Source organism: Malaclemys terrapin, chromosome 2 (genome assembly GCF_027887155.1).
Source record: "Malaclemys terrapin pileata isolate rMalTer1 chromosome 2, rMalTer1.hap1, whole genome shotgun sequence".
Lineage (NCBI taxonomy): Eukaryota > Metazoa > Chordata > Testudines > Emydidae > Malaclemys > Malaclemys terrapin.
This window is the reverse complement of record NC_071506.1, coordinates 127,220,145-127,236,507: the sequence shown is the minus strand read 5'-3', so window position 1 is coordinate 127,236,507 and position 16,363 is coordinate 127,220,145. Positions and strand designations below refer to the sequence as shown.

The following is a 16,363-nucleotide window of genomic DNA, read 5'->3' as shown; positions in this document are numbered from 1 at the left end:
TAGATTTGGGAATAGGATTGCCTCTAGAGATGGAATCCTGGAGGTATAAGCACCTGCTTGACCTTGTAAGACAAGAAGACATTTATTTCAGCAAAGCCGGACAGTAGCATCTAGTAGATTTACTACTTATTATCGCCTCATGATTTAATAATAACCAATTGTTAAGCCTGAGTCTTACATTTGTCAAGAATAAGGTTTAGTACATGGTTTACAATGAAACTGACTCGATCTCACATATCCATTATCCAACACCTCAGCCACTGTAAAAACCATTGTGTACTACTACCTTCCCCTTGAGAGAGGTATAAATCAGAGGTAGTGAGCAGCACCTAATGCATCCATTACTGTTTTTTTTGTTGATAAATTCACTATCACATAACAAATAAATAAAATTAACACTAGCATTTCAGTGCTATTAATAAAAAATTTAATGAAGTTAGCCTTTGAACTGCAGTTTTCCAGGTAATTACCCAAATTTAAATGTAAAATGCTTGACAAGAACACCATGCTGCCTAGCACCTAAGTGCCAGGAGCAATACCTTATTTGTTTGTTTTATTAAGTTGTAGCCAGGTGGACAGAGATTAATGACCTGTACATGATTTAATTGCCTCTCTATCATACACACAAATCTGCAGGGCATTGTGGTGGCCCGTGGATTCAATTAAAAGTATCCCTGATCCTGTGTCAGGCTAATTTCCAGTAGCTGCAGGCCAGTGTCCTTGCAGTGTCCATTTGCACTTTGCTGTGACTTCTCCTGGTAAAGGAACTGATGAATCACTGTTCACTTCGAAGGTGTGAAGCAGCCTTTAGTTGAGTGTGCACAGAAAGGAAATGTCAAAGCCTATTATTCAGGAGGCAGCAGAAAGCAAGGACAGAAGAAGCCCAAGGAGAATCACACTATTGCACATGCATAAAACAATCAGGAAAATTCCTCTCTAGAGAAGGTTTATCTTTACATTGGAATTCATAGGATCCCAAAGTCCTCAGAACCTATTAAATGCAGATGTGTTTTATAGCTCATACAATCCACATTTGTTCTGCATTGTCTCTATCACCCTCTTGGAACTTGATAACATTTAGTTCAGTTCCTAAAAATGGGTTAGGTAATTAACTTGGGCTCCCTCTGCTGGCTGCATGACTTTGCCGCAGAAAAATTAAAAATACTGCAGGATATGGATTGCCAGTGGCTCCAGTTACTTTTGTTATCAATCTACCACTAAGTCAGTGAACAATAAACGCTTTCCCTGTGGATAAATAATCAATGTCTACAAAGGGGCACCCGGATAAATGGCTTTTATCTTGGAAATTCAGATCTTTTCCTGAGCTGAACCCTCCTCCCTCCAAACCCTGTTTGCTCCCTGTAAGTGACACCAGTTCAGCATGCCCACTCTGCCAATGGGACCCATGGCAGTGGCAGGTTGTAGGCAGAAATTAGTGAATGAATATTGCACACAGTTTGAAGGGATACCACCCCAGAACACCAAAGGACCAGCCTTGAAGGGTTTAAAAATAGATGCTCCAGAACTCCTTGACAGGTATTATCCTGTTGAACTCATTTGCTTTCAATCATTGCTATGAACAGTGGATTATGTGATATAGGATAATTACTTAGGCTCAAATCCTTTGCCTAAGAGCCATTGCTAGAAAGAAGTTTGTGCTTAAGTCTCTCTCTGCTCGGCCCAGCATGTGCTTAACTGCAAGAGTGTACCTTCCATGGGGCACAAGCACATGCTCAGTGTGGCTGAATCGGGGCCTGAATAGCAGCATGCCCTCCTCTCACCGCAGTGGGCTGCACAGACAGGTGCTGGATGAGCTGCATGGGAGTGATCCCGATGCCCCTGCCCTCACTCCCATTCGGCACTAGGCCTCTCCATGCATGGGGAAGGGGCCGGGACTTGTGCCGTGGTGTCAAGTTCCCCAGTGCAACGTGAATACGTAACCGTCTCAAAGACACGTCAGGCACTGGGGTCAAATTCAGCAAGTCTAACGGAGTCTGGAGGGAGTCTTAGTTGGCCTAATTTACACCTGTCTGTCCTTCCCACCCCTCACCTACTTGCACCTGCTTCCCACTCCTCAGTACATGGGCCACATTAACAGAGTCCTTTATATTTCAGTAAGTGGGATTAAGTAGGTGTCAGGGGAGCATAAGGGAATCCAGCTTTCACATTGTGAACCTCACCTCTGAGCTGGGTTCCCCTTTATTTTCACAATTTTCCCTCTGTTGTCATTTACTTTCTATAGAAACACCTGGTGCACTGGGCAAAATATCTATTTTACAGAGGAAACATCAATTCACCTAATCACATTGTGCCACTAGAATGGCATAGGTGTTGTTGTTCCTTCCACTGCCTTGAAACATTCCAAACAGGCAATTTGCTTCCTAGGAACATCATGTGGATAGACTAATGTCTTTTATAGGTTAGCATTCAGCAAAGTCGATAGTGGGGGTAGCATCCATCTAGCTTCTAGGAATCAAACTTGAATGGCAGGAAAAGGATTTTATTCTTTAATTTTAGCTTTCAGTGTTCAGTGAACCATATGTATTTTTTCTGAAGACAAAGAGGAAGGGAAAAGATTCATCCATTATACATACCCCATGATTCATTTTTTTTCTTTATATGTTGACACAAATCATGCCGAAGAAGGTGAAGAAATCATGTTTATTTCTGGTTGAAGACTGATTACATCACAATCATGGATAATTTAATAGAGCAATTTTATATTCTCAGAAGAAATCTAAGAATAAATATGAAAAAAATAAAATATTTTATTTCCACTGTCTTTGAGGATGAGTGATGTTTAGATGCTGTTTCTTAAAGGATATTTATCATACTTTAGACTGTGCGCTGAATATATTATCTTGAAAAGGTAAAAAAAAAAAATCCATCCAAATATTTTAACTCACCACAAAATTAAAAAAGAAAATCCATGTATTTGTCCAAAGTGAAGATTTAGTTATACGTTAATTAATGAATCCACATAGGAAATGCTCATTGTCCAAGAAAGTATCCTTTCTATTGGTTAATAGACTCTTCTTTACAGAAAAAATCTTGATGTTTTTTCCTTCTTTTGATTGATGAATCACTATTGATTCTTCAGGCTGTAATACAAAAAGGAAGCAGAGATAAGTTTCTTTCTTGTTTCTCCTAGTTTTTGTTTTTGCTTGTTTGCTGCTACTGTATAAGAGTCTCTCTGTGCACCTGTTTTCATCATTAACCCATGTAACCTTGAGTACATCCTATGTTCCTGACTGCTTATTCAATTATATACCATCTTGTAATTGTTCCTAGGAGACAAAGGTATAACAAGATTCAGCGGCTAGAAGTTGAAGCTAGATAAATTTGGAGTAGAAATAAGGCACACATTTTTAACAGTGAGGGTGATTAACCATTAAAACAACTTACCAACGGTTTGTGGTGGATTCTTCATCACAGGACACTTTAACATCAAGATTGTATGTTTTTCTAAGAGAGATGCTCTAATTCATCCACAGCTATTGACTTGTAGCAGAAATTAATTCAGAGAAGTCCTATGACCCGTGCTATGCAGCAAGTCAGAGTAGATGATCACAATGGTTTTTTTGGCCTTAATATCTCTGAACCTATCAATCAAACCATTCCTGTAGTATCTGAGCACCGCACAAGCAGCTTTATCCTTACAAACACTTCCAGGAAGTAAAGAAATATTAGCCTCCTCATATTACGGATAGGGAATTCAGGCATAGAGCAATTAGGATCTTTGCTCATAGTCATGGAGAAAGTCTGTTTCAGAGTCTGGATCTGAACCCACATCCCAGACCAGTGTCTTCACGGCAGCACCACCCTTCTTTTTACATACGTATTTCACTGCATCATCAGGTTAAACACAGTCACCTTCCTTTAAGTCCTCAGTATAAAACTAGAGTTTTTGCACACTAGGCAATATACTTTTGACAACTGAGAACATTTCCAGGCAGTAAAATAATATGATCTAATATTTATAATTTGTGAGATGGGCTAATGTTTACTTTTAAAATCGAAGTAATTTCTCCATACACCAAGAAAACAAACAAAAACACAAATTGCACAAGCCATTCAGTGGTTTTCATATTTTGATCAAAGCATCAGAGGGTATCAGAGACATCTTTATTTTCACTTATATTAAAAGGGAATGGAGAGAATTTAATATTGAGGGGAAATATTACACATTTGCTTTTTATAGGCAGTGTAATTATTCAGATTATCCCTGGAAGAAGCAAAATAATGACAAATTAAAATGTCTTTGAATCCCATCTACTTTAATAATTGTTCATCTGCTATAGTTGTTATTGCTCTAAACTTCTCTGTATTTTAATCAGTATCCTACACAAGACCAAAAGCACATGGAAAATTTCATCGCTATTAACAAATGTTGCAGTCATCAAGATAAAAAAAAAACATTTTTAATTTGAGACAGATGTGCTGTGTAGCTCAGGTATTTAAAGATATCTCCTGAAATGTAATGGAAATCTAGCCTGAGAGAGAGAGAGAGAAAGAGAGAGAGAGAGAGAGAGAGAGAGAGAGATCATTCCTGAAGGATAAATGTAATTTATTCTATAGCTTTCTTAGGATGGAAGCTACTTGTAGAACAGAATAAAAACAAATACAGCATAATAAAATATCACCCCTCTAAAATGCAACCACATAAAACCAAAATGATGCGGTCGAATTTAGAAGTTGTTTGCAAAAATGCAATTATAGGGCGGAAAAAAACCCTAAAGGTTTATGGTACTTTTTGAAAGTGCTGAGGGATGATATGAGAAGGTTTCTGTGATGGGGATGGAGTTCCACATTGTAACAAAGCGAATATACTATTGCCTGACAGCTTGAGAGGCAATGGTGAGCTCCCAAGACGGTGGTAATTCGTAAGGACAGTCAATGTGAGGTTCAAGGAGCAGGATTCAAATGAAGCCAGTGCCAGGAGCTTGTAGGACTTGGAAAACCAGGAGTGCCAATTTAAAGTCAATCTGCCACTTACTTTGCTGATTCTGGACAAGACCACATGCAGTGTACCTGTCAAACATCTTATCTTTTTAAGTTTTAATTTTAAGTTTGAGGCTCACACGGGATGGGTTTGAGGCATTATCACAAGTGAAAGAAGAGAACAATCCGAATGAACTTTGGAATGAAATGACAACGGTCATGCTCAAATCTGCCAAATCACATGTTCCAAAATGTCAGCATTGGACCACATTATGGTTAACAGAAAAAGTGTTTGGACTAGCAAAAAATGATGCAGAATGACACAGAGTGACTTGAAGACTGAAGCACCTAGGAGAGAGTACAAAGAACTGAGCAGGCAGATCTGAAAGCAGACTAGACTAGACAAGAGTGAATACATCAGGGCAAAGTATGAGGAACTTGAGAGTCACAAAAAGAGTACTACAAAAGGTAAGTATGTTCATAATGGTCAGACTTCTTATCAGAAAGTTTCCCCTATAATCAAGCATAATACAAGATCCTGATGGCAGAGTCCTCACTGAAAGTGATGATATTAACCACGCTTGGACAGATTACTGTGCCAATCTGTATGCCTCATCAGAGCCACTTACAATACAGGACGACAGAAAGGAGCACATAGAGCCAGAGTCATCAATCCTGTGAGTGGAACTGGTGTGTACTGTTATGAAAACGAAGCCTGGGAAAGCACCAGCGGTAGATAACATACCAATAGAATTGTTAAAAGAAATTAGTGACCTCAGTACTGATATCAATGAGCAGGCAACAGCAAGTGGTTTACCAGTGAGCAGGACGTGTGACATGGGTGTATTCTGTCTCCAAGCCTTTTCAGCACATACTCAGAATTTATTATATGACAAGACCTGGAAGCTTTTGACAGAGTGGAAAGAGCTGGGTTTTCCATTGGTGAACATGTCTCAACCGACCTCACATACGCCAATGACATGATGCTCTTTGCTACAACCACCGAGACAAATGTTGGAGTTTGTAAAAACATGTAGTAAGGAATATGGTCTATACCTGAATGAGGTGAAAATGAAATGCATGCACACTGACATGATTAATAGGATGCAAGCAGACATCATGATTAACAGTCAAGCTGTAGAGGCAGTAGATGAATTCAATTATTTGGGATCATACATATCCAATCAAGCAGGCTGTTCCAAAGAAATCAAAAGATGACAAGAATGTCTTGCTCAGCAATGGCCTCCGTCAGGAAAGACTGGAAAAACAATCAGAGCAGTAGCCGTGTTAGTCTAAATCTGTAAAAAGCAACAGAGGGTCCTGTGGCACCTTTAAGACTAACAGAAGTATTGGGAGCATAAGCTTTCGTGGGTAAGAACCTCACTTCTTCAGATGCAAGTAATGGAAATTTCCAGAGGCAAGTATAAATCAGTATGGAGATAATGAGGTTAGTTCAAACAGGGAGGGTGAGGTGGTCTGCTAGCAGTTGAGGTGTGAACACCAAAGGAGGAGAAACTGCTTCTGTAGTTGGATAGCCATTCACAGTCTTTGCTTAATCCTGATCTGATGGTGTCAAATTTGCAAATGAACTGGAGCTCAGCAGTTTCTCTTTGGAGTCTGGTCCTGAAGTTTTTTTGCTGTAAGATGGCTACCTTTACATCTGCTATTGTGTGGCCAGGGAGGTTGAAGTGTTCTCCTACAGGTTTTTGTATATTGCCATTCCTGATATCTGATGCCACAGGACCCGCTGTTGCTTTTTGGAAAAACAATGGCATCTCAAAATGTGCAAAGGCTCAATTGGTGACAAGCTTATTTTTTTCCACAGCAACTTACAGAGTGAAACTGCACAATTGCAGGGGGAGTAAAAAATACACTTTTGCATGGCAGCCAACATATGGGAACTCAGATTGGAATGCCCCTCATCCATTTACTGCTTTTCCCCATCTCTTGTATCTTGGAATACAAGATTCTTTAGGACAGGAGCTGTCTTTGCAACCCTTGTTTGTGCAGAATCTAGTACAATGGGACCCTAATCAGTGCCTCTAGAGCCTTCGTAATACAAATGGAATGTAATAATAATAATAGCATGGTGTAGAGGCATGCCAAGAACCTGTCTTGCAACACATCCCCTGCCCAAGGGATAGAAAATGGGGGTGGGGGGGAATCCTACTTCTACGTCTGGGTAAGGAGGGAAGCAACAAGATGGTGCGTGAACACTAGACTGAGGAGAAGATAATTCTGTGATGTTCAGATACGACTATGATTAGAAGCATATAAGTGCAGACAGACAGAAAGCAGAGTCTGTCCCCTTTTTGCCAAGATGAATGCCCGGATTCTTGTGGCATCAGATATCTATCCAATTGCACAGCATCCCGCAGTGTCGGATGAAATGGACAGACAGGCATCCCGTGTCTTTGTGCCTGCAGCTAATGCCTGGAAACTACAACTACAAAGCCCAGATAACACAGGAACAGAGGAAATGGGGAGCTATTGCTATGCATTATTGTCTCAGCGCCTTCTAAGTGCACATGGCCTATGTTAGATCCTAGAGTTAGGCACATGTGTCCACCCCATCAGGCTGTAAGTATTTGTTTACACTTTCTTAAACAGAATGAAAAAAATATGGAAATGCAATCATTGTGAAGAGTGACATTTCTCCAGGCACGATATTTACAATATTTTGATTAGCTCCGATTTCTGAATGGCAAAGCAGCTTATGTTAATAAATACCCAACTCCAATTAGACATCTGCATTCACAGTCTAAATAAAACCCACAGCCACCAAGCATGTCATTTGCTTCTCAGTGGGCTATAAATCCCCTGGGCTTTTGCAAGAAGATGCACAATGATTAGGTGAACAGCCATGGGTAACAATCTGTCAAGTGTTCATGATCTTCAGAACACTCTTGTCCAGGATGACATGGCAACTGCCAATCTCCAGTTGTTCATTTGGGCACCATCCTGTGCTCCTCATTCAGGAACAATCTTGCATTGGCTCAGTGGGAACTTTACTTTAGTAACAACTACAGGATTGGGCCCATCTTCTCTCATTTGATTTCCTCCTCTGAAGCCCTGGTTTTGGGTATGTCTACACTGCAGCCGGGGGTGTGAACTGCAGTTCATGTAGACCGACCTGCGCCAGCTGTACTCTAGCTAGCTTGCTAACAGTAGAAATGAGGACGCCATGGCTTGGCCTTCAGTGGTAGCTGTGCAAGCCCACCAGACTCCCCAGGGCACGTACTCACTTGCGCCACCAGCACTGAAGCCTGCACCAAGACATCCTCATTGCTAATTTTAGCAAGCTAGCTACAGCACAACTAGTTACTCCTGAGGGAATTCTGCAGCAAAAAATTAAAAATTCTGTGCACAGTATTTTAAAATTCTGCAAAAATCTATTTATCAATAATAAATGTGGAGGCTCCAGCATGGCAGTGGGGAGCACAGGCCACTGGCTGCACGGGACATGGACTTGGTAGTGAGGCTGCACCCACCCCTGATATAGCACAAGGGCTGGACCTGCCCCAGAAATGCCCCAGGGCCCTGCCCCTCCATGCCAGCTGCACCAGGCATGGGCAGGCAGGCAGGCAGGCTTAGCCCTGCAGGATCCCAGTGTGTGGGGGGAGAGTTCTGTGTGGGGCAGTCTGGGTCTGAGTGGCTCAGTGGGAGGTCTGGGTGGCTGGGGATCTGGATGCACAGGGACTTGATGCAGGGTTCCAGGTGCAGGAGCAACGGGTCTCTGCAGGAGATCCAGGTGAAGGTGGTTGGGGCTCAGCAGGGGATCTGGGTGTGGGGGTTTAGCAGGGGGGTCTGGGTGCAGCTGGTTGGGAGTCTGGGTGCAGGGGACTCATCAGGGTGGGGGCTGTAGTGCCAGGGGGCTCACCAGGGGGGTGGTCTGGGTGAAGGGGGATGGGAAGGGGGTCCAACTGTAGGAGGTGAGGCTTAGCAGGGTGAGGGTTGGTGTGGGGGGGGGCTTGATGAGGGGTTCTGGGTGCAGGGATTGGGTGGACAGTGGAACAGCTCCCCATACAGTGACCCCTATCCACATGGCTGAGGAGCAATGGGGGTGGGAGAGGCAGAGCTTTCTGTAGCCGGCGGGGCAGGTGGGGGAGGTCTGGGCGTGGGTCTTACCTGGCCCAGGCTGCTCTTTCAGGGGAAGAGCAAGTCCCGTCCTTCCCAGCCCAGACGGGACTAATAGCTGGGCAGGGTAGGAACCACCAGCTGAGGCATCCCCAGCTCCACATCCCCCCCTCTCCCTGCAGTGATTTACCTCTCCGCCAGCTGCTCCAGATACCCAAAACGATGTGCTCACATTGCTGGGGAGGGGCACATGACCGCTCTTGAGGCTTCCCTTTGCTTCCCCTTCAGAAAGTAATTTTTCTGCAGGGAAGCAAAGAAATCTGTGGGGGACATGAATTGTGCGCATGCACAGTGGTGCAGAATTCCCCCAGGAGTAGCTAGTGCAGCTGTGTCTACACAAACTGCCAGTCTTACCCCTGGCTGCAACATAATGGAACCCTTTGAGAAAGGAATTATAATTATGTGGGGTGCATAAATGGCACCTAGGAATGGATAAATGACTGGTTATAAAAATACAGAGAGCATGTGAGAGCTCCAGCAGATAACAGGGAAGTTTTGCTGGTAAAAGAAAATAAACTGAAAAGAGGGAAGATAAAGTTTCTGTTCATGGAAGTTGGTGTCATTATCAGCTACATCATAAGACACTAACTACTAGGGGCTGAGGAGAATCTGATGCGTCTGCCCCTCATCGCCTACAGCCAAGACACATCTCAAGCTCTCAGGACTCTCAGGTAGGTATAAATCAGGACAGCTCCACAGCAGCCAATGCAGCTACACCAAATTACAACAGCTGAGGAGCTGGCCCCCAATGGTCTATTAGCTAGAAATAAAATAATAAAAGAAACATAGTTTCCACCCAAGTTGTTGCTGGTTGCATCAGATCAATGTGAGGCCCAACAGAGCGGATGGAATCTGAATGCAACAAATACAAGGGACAGATTTTGAAAGCCCTATTCTACTGCAAAATGGGTGTGTGATATCTGTCTGGCAGTGAAAGCAAGATGGGAAATGCTGCAGAGACCAATGAGAGAGACAGCCTTGCAACGATGGAACTGGAGCCACACGAGGGGACAGTTTCTCTAGCTCAGAATCTTCTTCCTGAAGTCTAGATTCTCATTAGTATTAATAGTATTACAGTTGCACCTAGAGGCCTGCACTGAGATCAGGGTTCCCCTGTGCTAGGCACTGTACTCACTCATAGCTAGAGACAGTCCCTGCCCCAAAGTGCTCATAATCTAAACAGACAAGAGAGACAAAGGGTGGAGGAGAAACTGAGGCACAGAGAGGGACAGTAGCTTGCCCAAGGTCACGTGGCAGGTCAGTAACTAAGCCAGGAACAGAATCCAGGGCCCTGACACCCAATCCCCCCCCCCCATCCTCAGATGAGGGGAATGGGGCACAGGGAGATTAAAGGGCAGATTTTTCATAAGTGCTTTGCAGTCATAACTTCAGTTGAAGCCAAAGGGAGCTGCAGCCTGAGTAACTCACCCCGGGTCACACAGGGACACTGACAGATCCAGGAGTCGAATCCCAGCGCAGTGCCTTAACCAAAAAAATCCCTCCTCTTGGCATGAAAGTCAATGGGACTGTGCTTGTAAGTCACTTAGCCAATGGGAGTTAGGCACCTAGGTGCTTTTGAGACTCAGACCAGGAGCCTACCTGCATCTTTACGCATCTAAATACCTTTAAATTTCTGGTCCACTGGCATTTTTTAAACTCCCACCCTGCAAGACTTATTTCTATATGCAAAACCCCTGAGAACTGATCTGGAGCTGCAACAGGGCTCATAAGTTCATTTATCCAAGCAGAGATATTTTCAGTTGAACATGGTGATGAATGCAATATATTTTACCTTGTTTACTGTATGTGCATGCTAATAAATAAGGAATAATTTTTACAAATTAATATGAAATGCTAAGATTTCTTCACGTCCAGAATCTGTAGGTACTGAATGATCTTACTCACCTAACTGGGGGTTATTTTTAGAAACATTTTTATTGGCTCTTTCCAGACTATATGAAACAAACCAGAACAGAGCCAAGAGTTTTGTCACTTACTGTTTGTCATCAACAATGAAAAACGAGGCCAATTATTATTAGCAGGTAAATATGCCAAATGGTCTGTGATGGGATGTTAGATGGGGTGGGATCTGAGTTACTGCAGAGAATTCTTTCCTGGGTGTTGGCTGGTGAGTCTTGCCCACATGCTCAGGGTTTAGCTGATCCCCATATTTGGGGTCGGGAAGGAATTTTCCTCCAGGGAAGATTGGCAGAGGCCCTGGAGGTTTTTTGCCTTCCTCTGCAGCGTGGGGCATGGGTCACTTGCTGGAGGATTCTCTGCACCTTGAGGTCTTTAAACCACAATTTGAGGACTTCAATAACTCAGGCATATGTTAGGGGTTTGTTACAGGAGTGAGTGGGTGGGTGAGATTCTGTGGCCTGCCTTGTGCAGGAGGTCAGATTAGATGATCATAATGGTCCCTTAAAGTCTATGAGTCTTTGTGACTGTCTTCAAATGGTTCCCAGTTAATGTGATCCCTCCCCCCATTACTGCAGCCCTGCACAAATCCTGCCTTCCATTTGCCATTGGTCCCCATGGAAACTAGGCTGCTTATGGTGACTGTGATCCAGTGCAAGAGGACACTCACAATCACACACCATGCCATGCCTCCTGCTTCATGAGCCATTCCGTTCGCTTGTTGTTTATTTTGCAGGGGCGGGGGTGTAAAAAGAACACATTTATTTTTGGAAAGCAAGTCAGACAATGACTCAATCACCTTGGCACTGTTTACAAATCCCTAATTAAAGGTTTAGTTCTCCTCCCCCACTGCAGATGTTCCAGAGTCCAGCCTCATTTCAGAATGTTTGTGTATTTGCATGTGTGTTTGTGGGCATGCATGCACGCAAGAACTATGAATCTAAGCTATAGATTCACAAGGTAAAATTTAAAAAAGTAGCTCTCACTCATCAGCCCTGCACATGAATGTGTAACTCTCACCAAACCTGCAAGGAGGACTACACAACCACTGGGGTGAACATATTCTGCAGCGTCGCAGATTTTTGCTGCTTATATAAGAAACCCTCTTCTGTATCTGGTTCTAACCCCTTCAATCCTAAGGTTCATTATAGGATCTCAAGTGGATCTGTATTTTCTTTTTTTATATATATAAAACTTAAAATATTTATGTTTTTTTGGGGGGGGAAGAGGCTTTTAGATGTAGCTTTGCATATTCACTGGCCAATGGAAAATCAGAGCTGACAACGCTAGCTACATCCCTCTACATCTCTTATTAAATGCTGAAATATCAACCTAGTCAATTTTAGCAATTCTTTCCCCCTGCCACTTCTTCCCATCTTTGGTCAACCAAGTTCAGCAGACAGGCATCCAGGATTCAGATCTGACTTTGAAACTCCTGTAATGAAAGGTGGGGTGGGGAGAAAGAGGGGAAATGTGTAGAGTCAGTTAGATGGACTTTGAGTCCCAGCTTTGCCGACCGAGTCCCAGTACCATCAGCTTTTATGCTGAGAAATGAAGGACGGTCAGAATAACATGGTCCGCTAAGCAGCAGCTCAAAGGCTGCTATTCAGTGAGTTATTTAAAGCATAATTTGGGGATGGATTGGCTGTGTGTTACCCTCTGGAACGCTTTCAGTAGCTGTAATATAAATTTATTGTTTGGTTCACTCTTGTTTTATATGGCTCTTGTCTTACAGCTGCTCTCCAGAAGCCTAATCTGCTGGGTAATTTTGGGGTGTGATCATCTTTCCATGCCCAATCTGTCCCAAGAGGGCATGTCTTTCCTTTATATAACATTTTTGAAAGTGTGCCAGGTTCATAAACTGTTTTTTGTTGCCTTGGATACAGCAGTTCACTAGCAAATCCTTTGTGTTGAAAGGATAAGGGGAAAGTATCATCACTAACCAAAGATAACAGGAATGTTTAAAGGGGTGCAGCATATAGGAATAGGTACTGGCTAGGTAAGACATAGATATAAATTAAGGCAATAATGCAATGAATCTACAAGCCTCAAGGCCTGTAAGACAACAGCTTAGTTAAACTAATCAAGCTGCCCCAAAAGCCTTAGCATAAGCAGCTAACCAGGAGTAACCCTAGATTATAAAATATCACAAGAATAGAATGCTGTAATAGACAGGAGTGTATATTGCTGAAAGAATGGATGTGTCTTGAATCACTGAAGTTCACTGGCTGAGAAATGATTAGAACAACATTTGCCAGTGCTATGCCAAAGATCTTAAGTAAAACATCTCCATCTGCACTGATTTCATAGCCATGGGCATCATCTGTGTTAGGGCAGACCTGCATAATGCTTGAACTTTCTAAGATCTTTTAGCCCTTATTACTGTAATACCCATACTGCACACTCATCCAAGCCCCAGAGAAATGCTTGCTTCAGTTCAGTTGCCTGCTTGCTATAAATAGAAGAGACTCCTACATGAAGCAATGTATTCCAGGGACAGATTTGGTCCAGATGAGCTTGGTGCTGGACTGGGGGATTTGGGGGGAGGAACGGTAATTGTTGAGAACCCTTTATCTTATCACTAAGACTATACCAGGCCAGCACAGAGTATCTTAGAACAGACCCTTCTAGCGCATCATCCCCCATCAGCCCCATCTAAAAGAGGACACAGCCCCAAGAATTTCTTCAAATGAGCGAGTAAAATCTGTTCCAGACCAATTATAAAAATGAAGATTTTATTTTGTGTAAATCCAAACTGCCAACCCTATTCTGTCTTACACATCTGCACTTCGCTATAGGAGATGAAGAATTCTATATTCATCTACTGAGTCACTTAGCCTCAAAGAAAATGGTAGAAGAATGAACAATGAATAGAGGAAATAGAATAATCAAAGCCATTTCCCATAGAAATTGGTCAGATGAACATCTCTAATTGGCATTCTATTATTACATTTGTAACATACTTTCCTATGAATTTAATAGTAGGTTTCCCCTCTTATTAAATGCCCATGAAGGACTCGTGAGACGTTACCAGATTTAAATACTTATGAGTAAGTGATAAGACACTATATTTAGAAGGAGCAATAAGAATATTCATTTGTGAAACAGCAGAAGGTCCTTTTAAAAAAAGGAAAACTGTCCACGTGAGTGATACTGTGAGTGATACTGTGATTTTAACGCAGGCGTCCTCACTTTTTGCCAAGATGAAAGTGACAGGGGCCTCCTGCTCAATAATTCATGCTTTTTTCACAGCTCTAGAAAGCGTTGGGAATATTTGAACATTCCACTGGGTCTTGACACTAAAAGGGTACAATGCTACTTGCCTCTCTGGTGCCCAGATGTGGTAATGAACCATTAGAAGCCTTCTAGGCCCAAACTACTAGCTGTAATCTCCTTCTGACAGGGTTACCTCAGCCAAAATAATAGGAGGATTTAAAGGTTCCAAGTCTTCCTTCTTTCTGGGGGATGTGGAAGAAATTGCAGGTAGCAGCCATTTTCTCTCACACACCTTACTTCCCTTTGATGTTCTGTATAATATTTTCCTCCACCCTGATGTCTTTTTAGCAGGTGTAGCAATAGGCCCAGTTCTCTGTTTTGCCAGTATGCTGCTCTTGTGAACAAACGATGCCCTTGAGTTTGAATAACTCTGAGAATTACTTTTGTCAAACAATCTTGGCACAAAGTAGGGTTCTTCCAACTTCTCCAAACTTTATTCTGAGCTCCATTCAAACCCTTCCATCTTTTTGTTCGGTTTTGTTCCCTCTAGTGGAGGACATAAAAGGATCAGAAAGAGTTACCAGCTAGTGAGTTTGCAGCTGAATGTTGCAAATTCTTTACCCAGATCTTAAGCACTAGCTGAGGAAATTCCAAAGCTCTGCAGTGGAAACATTCTGCTTTAGGTTTCTTCTACAGTCCAAGGGGCTAGAGATTCTCTCTCTCTCAAATTTTCATCAGAGCAAGTTGGGAGGAAAAATTCAGAAAAACAACACTGGGATACAGAGGAAACATCTTTCTACAAGGACCAATCTCTAAGATTTGAAGATGACACCTTGTTAATTGCAGATGACTAAAAATATGCAATTGGTGATTGAAGAGCTGAATAAAGTATGAGGAATGGATACAAAATCAAAAATGTGAGGTTACATAGGTAACTGTGCAGAAGGCAACCTTGCTGATGTTGCCAGAATGAGAGACAGCTTCTTTAGCAGATCTCTATTTACCATCCAATTTATTTCAAATTACATCCATGAGGCTATTCTGGTATGCAAATGATTTGCTTTAGCCTTTGCTGTCCGAACAATAAAAAAAGTCTATTGAAAATAACCCTTGCCTCTGAAATTAGTGCTGGGTGATAGCCTCAGGGTGGGAGGGGTCCTAAAGCTCTTCTAGATTTTTCCCATGTAGGAGCAGACTCAGGAAGGCTGGAACTGGCAGGGTGAGGGTAAATGACAGCTCTCTGCATCAGAGAGCAGGGGCTAATCCCAGCACAAGACTACAGCTGTTGTTCTTCTGGGATTCTGCTGGTAAAGACGGGCAGCTCTGTTTTCTGGCAGATAGAGCTCTGCTTATACAGCTCTGGTCCACGTAATAGCTGAGTGCCACACAAACCCTAAGCCTCACAATGCCACTGTGGGTCAGGGACATATTATCATCCAGCTTTACAGATGGAGAGCTGAGGCACAAGACATTATGCGACTCCCCCACGGTCACACAAGGACTCTGGGGCAGAGCCTGGAATTGAACTGAGATCTCCTGAATCCCAGTCACTTTAACCATGAGATCATCCATCCTTGCTTATTTGGAGGTCCTATGGGAAGGTGCTAAATCAACCCACTGCCTTGCAGTGACCTCTGTTCCACACCACCCATTTTTGGAGCTTCATTGGTCACTACAGGAAACAAAGGGTAGGAATAAATGCTCAATTTTCAGAATGGAGAGAGGTAAGTAACAGGGTCCTCCAAGGATCTGTGCTGGGACCAGTCCTATTCAACATATTCATAAATGATTTGGAAAAGGGGTAAACAGTGAGGTGGCTAAGTTTGCAGATGATACAAAACTACTCAAGATAGTTAAGTCCAAAGCTGACTATGAAGAGCTACCAAGGGATCTCACTAAACTAGGTGACTGGACAACAATATGACAGATGAAATACAATGTTGATAAATGCAAAGTAATGCACATTGGAAACCAGAATCCCAATTATACATACAAAAATGATGGGGTCTAAATTAGCTATTACTAGTCAAGAAAGAGAACTTGGAGTCATTGTGAATTGTTCTCTGAAAACATCTGTTCAGTGTGCAGTGGCAGTCAAAAAAGCGAACAGAATGTTAGGAACCGTTAGGAAAGGGATTGTTAATAAGACAGT

The 16,363-nt window shown here is 42.6% G+C and overlaps 1 protein-coding gene across 3 annotated transcripts in view; it reads right to left on the bottom strand.

Moving 5' to 3' along the window:
- Window positions 1-2,642: 2,642 nt before the first annotated feature.
- Window positions 2,643-16,363, bottom strand: part of ZMAT4 (zinc finger matrin-type 4) — a 166,877-nt gene continuing 153,156 nt past the window's right edge. For 2 of the 3 annotated variants that reach the window (XM_054019508.1, XM_054019507.1), the window contains exon 7: window positions 2,643-3,101. In XM_054019508.1, the coding sequence (XP_053875483.1) occupies window positions 3,086-3,101 (16 nt within the window). In that variant the 3' untranslated portion in view covers window positions 2,643-3,085. The remainder of the gene's footprint in view (window positions 3,102-16,363) is intronic. The other variant, XR_008443946.1, reaches the window with a different exon arrangement.